Consider the following 7,881-nt stretch of genomic DNA (forward strand, 5'->3'; position numbering starts at 1 on the left):
GTATTTATACTGAATAAATATGAAATGTTTAATAAGTCAATTTGGAAGGAAGTCCTGTTAGTCTTGAGTAAAATTAGTCAAATATTTATTTGTTATTATACTTTAATAATATTAACTGTATTTCACATGCAAATTACAGGCTATGCCAATTGTTTGCCCCACTTGCTAAAAATTATATTCATTCACATATTTTCATATTGATTTAAATCATTAGATAATTTAAAAGAGAGAGAGAGAGAGAGTTGTTTTATCAGGGACTCCATCAGTCTCTCATGTAACCAACTGAGCGTTAAGGGTTGAATAAATCAAAGGCATGCCGTGGAGTCGGTGAACGCCAGGGATGCTTAAGGGGCTTTTGTTTGGTGCAAAAGATAAATGAGTGAACTGATAAAGTGTGTGGTTAAAAGTCAGTTAAGAGGCAGCAGGACAGATGAGGGAGATAAAAAAAAATGTCTGTCCTCTAAGGAGCCCTGTGCCCTTTGATCCATTCRATCTCATTTGCTTTGATTAATATGAGCAATCTGCCTCAGCCAGCGGCTCCCAGTAATGACTGTTACCGCTGCTGCTGGACATTTGCAGTAAAAAAGGATGGTATGCTGTTAAACACCAAAATGTAGCCTTAAAGCAGGATGTTAGGAAACATGCAGGTCATAAATGTCTGCTGAACCACCTGACGGGTCACAGGTGGAATGAAACTGTAAAATGCAGAGAAAATGTTAAAAATTATGTATGGTTTTACATTTCCACTAACTTGTTTTCCAAAAGAAAGTATRGTTTTTATTTCCCACAGATAGATGGGTATTAAAGAAGTGATTAAAGTTGACAGAGCACTCTTTATTGATTTGCAAATCTGAATTCAAACAATTTACACACTGCTGCACTCCAGTTACCATTAGGATAATTGCTCTAAAGTCTAAAATAATATCCCRTGCCATTCGATGATAACTGCGATCAGACGGACAGAAATAGGAGAAGCGATTCCCTCATCCTTCTGATATAGATTGGTCGGTGTTTTGCTCTGACTGGGCTTTGGCACCCCCTCTTTTCAGATGGATAGAGTAACCCGTCCCGCATATCAGAACACCCTGTGCACTGCTTATTTGTAGCTACGGGGGTGTGAGACACTGTATATCACTTAACATCAATGGCTTTTAATGTTTGATACAGAAACKCGCACCATTTCAAGTCCTGGGTAAGAGAAAGTGGCGAGTGGGCCCTGCATGGCCCCCCAAACAAAATCTCTGCATTCTGGGAAAAAAAAAAAGGAGGGGTGTTATAACATCCTGCAACCAGCGGAGGCCACTAAGAGACAGTGATGCTAGTCTTTAAATAAAGTTTTATGTTTTAATCTTTACTCGCAAACACCCAAACTAAACATCCCTTTTTCCATGTGCGTTTGTTTTATTTTCTCCTCTTCCCTAAATCAGATGAGAAAAACAAAAGCTTTATAGCTACATTAAATGTGCCAAACCGTGATGGATGTAATTCCCCGTCAGTTTTCGAAGGATCAGAGACAATGAGCCCTGACCTGGAGCTGAACAGCATAATGGCAGGTTACAATATTTCATTTGGCGGCCCGTCTCTCAGCGGGACCCAGGGCAGAGCTCTTAGTGGTGTTTTCTGGAAGAGGTGAGAGAGATTAAGATCAACTGTGGTGTAATCTCGGCTGACAGCCTAATGACAAATATCGTTAAGTAGCGAGGAGTGCACGAAGCCTGATGCAGCGCTGGCAGGGGGCTTAGAAGAAAACCAAAGTGAGCTAAAGAGTTTTCATCTCATCTTAAAGTCTAAATCCACCGCAGACAAAAAAAAACAGCCATTAAGCATCAAGTTGGCATGAGAGGGCTGATAAGGCCCATGTCAACATACACACACACACACACACACAACACACACACAAACACTCACACACAAAGCCACAATGTGCACACATCTTCCATCTTCAGTTAGGGATAACCTTTGACAGCCTGTCATCCTGCTGCCATTCCCATTTTGTCATCACATATTTTTTTCCCTCCTTCAGAAAGGGATAAGCAATTAATCAGATGTGAAGAAGTACCGGTAGTTTATGCTACGGGCTGATTTCTGCTGCACCTGCATAGATCCTAAAAAAAAAAAAAAAAACGACTGAGCGATGAGGTCACGTCATAGTTTACTGTAAAACAAACGGCAAAGCGTCACCTAAGCGTATTGTGGTCATGTCATGAATTCTTCATTTCAGATTTTAATGATAAACCATTTGAGAGGTGTTATGAGAGAGTGAGCAGGTATGTGCAGAAAATACACAGCTAAAAGACGCAATGATTTCAGTCGAATAATTAGCTGGTGTTAGAAGTAAAACTTTAACTGCTCTTCTTGATCTATTATTGGCAGCTATGTCTTCTGTAACCGTTACGCTAAGCACTTGTTCCAGTTCCTACATTCCGACTGTGATTATCAAGAGGATCCATGTACTTCTGCAGGAGGGAGTGGGGTGGGGTGGGGTGGGGGGACTGAGTTGAGTTCCTGCAGCTACTCAAACAGTTTATTTGTAGCCTATTGACAGGACACTGGTGCCTGTCAACAGCATGTCAGAGAGCTGGCTTCGCTGTGGGTGGAAAGTCGCCACGAGGGCTGACATTTCCCTCTTTGCTCTTCATGTTCTTCCATTCTCCTTGCACATTCCCTCTGGGAGGGTGGGGCGGGGCGGAGGGACTGTCCAGCGACCCCTCCTGTCTCCCCTCAAAGTTCTTTGCTGACAGGACATTTCCTGCAAATTGTGAGGACACGCTGAAGTGTTCTTCATTCACAAAATGGAGAAGAGTCGCAGGCGCAGAATTTCCACTAGAAATGAGTTCCAGAGTCAAACTAAARGATTCGTTGAAAGCATGAACATGGATTTGATTTAGACAAAAAGACTTAACATAAACAGAAAGGGAAGAACAGGAGGGCAGGAACAAACAAGGAGTGAAAAGGCAGCTTCTTGTTTGGACTTGTTGCAAAGCAGCAATCTAACATCGGGGGGCGGGGGGGGGGGGGGGGGGGGGGGGGGGTAGCGATGACCTCAGTGCCTTAAAATGATGTCATGCTGAGCCCCAGGCTCTGTGCGTATGTGCTCGTGTGTGTGAGCAGCGCAACTGTGGCTACCCGCATGCTGTCATTTTCTTCCTCATTTCTGATTTGCATCTACGGCTTTAAATTGTTGTGTATTTTATATCTGTACGATCTTTGTGTTCACAAGTTGCTAAAGCTTTTTTACCTTTATGAACTGGTAATTCCTCTTTCTGTCACATATGATTCTCAAGAAAACAAAACACTAGTTCATGTAATTTGGTGAGGTTTCGTGGTACAGATCACTCTTTGAACAACCTCCGTTTGGATAAACACTGTTACTATACTGTAGCTAACAGCTGCTCCAAGCTGGGCCAAGACTAATGTAGATTGTTGCCATCTTAAAACGGATAGCTCAGAAAATTCATAATATATATATTTTTCACATTATATCCTATTTATCTTGTGTCCAGGTTTTTAAGAGTCCTGCACTGTTTTCTTGTAAAAACAAGTCTTTGAACTGAACGTTTGGGGATTTTTCTGGCAAATATTCGTATTGGTTGATCTACTCTGTCCTCTCTGCCWACCTCCAGGTCTCCATCCGTCGAGCCTTGGCTCCAAGAGCTACTTTTTTATTGATTTCAAATGTCTGCAGGTTTTGAGAGCTCCCATAAAGAGTGAAAGTATTTGTGTACATTTGTATAGTGCTTTGTGTTATGAAAGGAAGAACTGGTGAAAAGTGTATTTTTTAAATAATATAAAAAATATCTCATTTATAGATTTTTACTACCTTGTGTCTGTGTTGTGGTTTTGTGTTATGACATTTGTTATATTTAACAACTATTGAAAAAAAAAATCATCATTCAGTTAAAAGGTTTAGGAGATCAGAGTCAAACACTGCCTGCGTCATCCAGATCACAGCCCTCTACATGGAAGAGGTCGAAGCCAAAACACTTTTCACAACGGGTCAAATAAAAATGAACCTGTCGGAGAGAAATATTGGCAGTCGATAATGGTACAACCGAGGTGACTGGGGGGGTCAAAAGACTTAGTCATACAGAAGGATATGTCATGTAAATGCATTGCTGTTTGTGCTTTTTCCAGGGTCCTCGTCGCTGCGTGCCTACCCCCTCCTCTCAGTCATCACGCGGCAGCCGCCCAATTTGCAGGCCCACCTGCCGCAGCCGTCCTCCCCTGGCGCGGTCCACTCGCACCTGCCCCTCATCTCCCCCCAGCCCCCGCGTGGCTCCGAGCCCTCGCCCAGCCAGACGCCGCTAAGCATCAGCAGCGAGTCGGAGACGGAGCGCAGCACGCCGCGCCTGAAGAAGCCCCGCCGCAGCCGCACCATCTTCACCGAGCTGCAGCTGATGGGCCTGGAGAAGAAGTTCCAGAAGCAGAAGTACCTGTCCACACCTGACAGGTCGGTTCCAGTTCAAACACACAAATCACTGCAGTCGGTTAAAGTAAACAATTATTGAAAAATAAATCCGGCGATTAAACAATTAACGCGTCAAATCCAGACATTTTAAAAGCAAAATGATAAAACTGTCAGATAAGATTTTGTACCCACAAAAAAGAAAAAAAAACTCTAACCTAAAATATTTTGGTGGTGAAACACAGTAATTAAATAAACTTGATGTACCAGCTACCAGAGTTATATAAGTGTCAATCATCGGGAACATTTTGACAACCTGTGTATTATAACTGGCAAAGTTCAGAACACGCACAAACGCTCAAGGACATCCACTAAAGCTGTAAACGTACCTATCAAATGGTGGTTAACTTAACCTCGTAATTTTTTTATTCATTTTTTATTTGTCCTGTGGGGAACGTCTCATTTAATGTGAATCCATGTGAGCCAGAGCATTACCTCAGATTTTCTAGTTGAGACAGGAGTAACGTTTTTCAACCCCGAGCTCTTAAAACGGCAGAAAAAAAAAGGGGGGGCCCCAACAAAGAAACACTTCCTTATTCAGGAGAACAGGGACGATGGCCAACGCAAGCAAACATGAATGTCTTACACTGATTTACAGCCAATCATGTCACTCATGTGCTGGTGGATAGAAAGGAACAATCCACAATAAGATGAAGTAATCGAAACGTTAAAGTATCTGCTTTAAATCGATGTGGGTCATGTTTGAAACCTGTCATGAGGTTATATTTTCCAGTTGTGTTGTGGACACCGCTTTCAGGCCTGCAGGCTACTTTTCCATTTTTACTAAGAGTGGTATTGAATCATAAATACAGTATATAAAGCATTCCTTCACTTTCATAGGAGTTTCAAAACTTCTTTTGAACATTTGCTTTAGGTTTAATTTTTAGTATCTCAAAACTACTTACAGTATTTTCTTATGCATGAATGAAAAAAATGCATTATTGTATTTTACACCGATTATTTGCTAATTGCAACTTTTAAGGTTTTGCAAACTGCGATGTGGTGGCGCACCACTTCCACTTTGAAAACCCTGTTTGCCTGTTTGAAATCAGTCCGATTTGTTTGTTTCTCCAGTTACATCTTACTCGTGGGTTAAAAACTCCCACAATGCATTATTAAATATATCACATCTTGGCTCGCACGTAGCTGCTTGGAAAGGTGCCACGGCTCATCTTAAAGCAGAAGCCTCGAGGCAGAGCGCCATTCAGCGATCAAACCCAACCATCCGTTTGAATAGCTGAGCCAAATTGCTGCGTCCTGTCAAAATATCCGATTCTGACACTGTGGTGGAAATTAATTAAACATCCAGCTGGAGCAAAAGGGAAAAAAAATCAACAGAGAAAAATCCCCCTTTAAACCCCACTTCAAAGGTGAGGCGTGCTCCCTGCTCTGGTTTGTTATGATCTAAAGATAACTTCACTTTTTCTTCTTCCCCKTTTTTTTTTCCTTTTTCTTTTTTTTTTTTGGCTTGGAGTCTCTTTAGTCCTAAATGCAGGAGTGTGTGTGAGGTCGAGTGTAACATAAACCCAAAATTTTCCTAAAAACATAATCATTTCTGTTATGATGTGCCTTAATGGTTTTTATGAAGCTTTCAAATGATAACTAGTTTCATCCTCATCATCATTATCCTCATCATCAATGATTTAAGAAGATTATTCAGTGAAGCACAAAATTGTCTTGTGAAAAGTGTGGGAATAGAAGAAAATAGCAGCCTTGAAGAGCCCTGCAGGGAGTGACTCAAGTACTGTTTCTGCTGTTGAAAGCATGCGGTTTCTCTCCATTGATAACTAATGAGCGTAAATAAATGTTTTTTTTTTTTCTTTTGGTGCAAGTACTTTTTCTTGCCTCCAGTTGTTACTCTGCTATAGATTGGTGCTTACATAGAAAGTAAAGTCTGACAGACGGCCTGATTGCCTGTATTAGATATTTTGGCAACACGTAAATGCACATAACACAAAATCTCTTCAAGAGCAGTTCTTTATATTTCAAGTTCCAAAAACAGCTTCGCAAATCTCAGACAAGTTTCCCCTAATGCTTAGTTGTTTTTTTTATCCTTGTCTCTGTCTCAGCTTCCACTTTCTGCCATAAAATGAAAGTCTGTTCATTTCTTCAGGGGCTGACAGAAACTTTCATCTGTTTTAAAATCCTTTTGAAGAGCAGGGAAGAGGAAATCCCACTTAATGAAAATCAATAACCTTTCCTTTGCCATACACATGGATTCCTTGTTAACTTTATCTGTCTCTTCCTGCAGGTTTTGCATTACACACCAGCCAATAACCCAATTAGTTACGCGCCGCCACATGTGGTGGATACATTCACGACAGCCCCAATCATCCAGCTTGAAGTGTTACTGTCTTCAGTGAAGATATTTTAAGTACAACTCTTTAGCAGTGGGCATCAAAATCAAGATTCAACATGAAATTATGCAAGGGGCTAAAATCAAAGAGCCATTTCTTWAAAAAATTAGATTATTACAACTAAGTTCAGCCAAAGTGCAATAAAACAAGTAGTTATGGAAATCACACAGGGACTAATAATTTATCAATATGTATTTATTATTATTTCATATTACTGGAGTGTTTTTTTTATTTTTGTCAGTGTAAAGATGTCCAAACCAATTTTTTTTTTCATGTGACTGATCTGCAGCTTGTTCTGTCTGTTATCCTGCAGGTTAGATTTGGCTCAGTCTCTTGGCCTCACACAGCTTCAGGTCAAGACGTGGTACCAAAACAGGCGCATGAAATGGAAGAAAATGGTAAGTTTGGTTTTGTTTGAATAATACATAATGTTTAGAACACATATTTTTACAATTGTTTTCAAGACCTTTTTTGTTTGTTCACAAATTGCTCAGACGAGTTAAATTCAGTAGGACTTTTAATTTACTGACTTTTAGCTAAACTAAAAATAGCATTTTTTAAATTTGCTTTTAGTTTAGTTTACAACAATATATTTGGATCACCCAGAAAATTTAAATAGAGGAAGAATGTTTAATTAGTTTTCAGTTTTAAAATTAAAGTCAAAATGTTAACACGTATAAAAAAGGAAATATTTCAAGAATAAAGTCAAAATGACAAGAATGGTTATTTTAAGATTAAGAAACAATTATGCATTAATACAAAGACCTACAATACTCATATGCTTTTAGTYAACAAGCATACTTTTTTGTCCAGAATGTCTTAAAAATTATAATTTAGCTGAAATTAGATTTGGTAATAATTCTAGTACTTTTAAGAAATCATGCTGTAACTTTAATCTGAAGCTGTACACAAATTTTGAATAATTTCTCAAAATTTCTAGCATTTTACTTTTTTTAACCAGAAAACAACCACATTAGTAGTAGCATTAGAAGTAGTACTACTAACAACAACAACAACCATAACAACAACCATAACAACAACAACAACAACAACAACAAC

General features: G+C 39.6%; 1 protein-coding gene across 1 annotated transcript in view; it reads left to right on the plus strand.

Moving 5' to 3' along the window:
* The window catches only part of barx2 (BARX homeobox 2), a 13,224-nt gene that overhangs the window by 903 nt on the left and 4,440 nt on the right, over nucleotides 1-7,881 (plus strand). The window contains exons 2-3 of the mRNA XM_014015079.1: nucleotides 4,135-4,450; nucleotides 7,136-7,220. Coding sequence (XP_013870533.1) covers nucleotides 4,135-4,450; nucleotides 7,136-7,220 — 401 coding nt within the window. The remainder of the gene's footprint in view (nucleotides 1-4,134; nucleotides 4,451-7,135; nucleotides 7,221-7,881) is intronic.

Source organism: Austrofundulus limnaeus, unplaced genomic scaffold (assembly GCF_001266775.1).
Source record: "Austrofundulus limnaeus strain Quisiro unplaced genomic scaffold, Austrofundulus_limnaeus-1.0 Scaffold122, whole genome shotgun sequence".
NCBI lineage: Eukaryota > Metazoa > Chordata > Actinopteri > Cyprinodontiformes > Rivulidae > Austrofundulus > Austrofundulus limnaeus.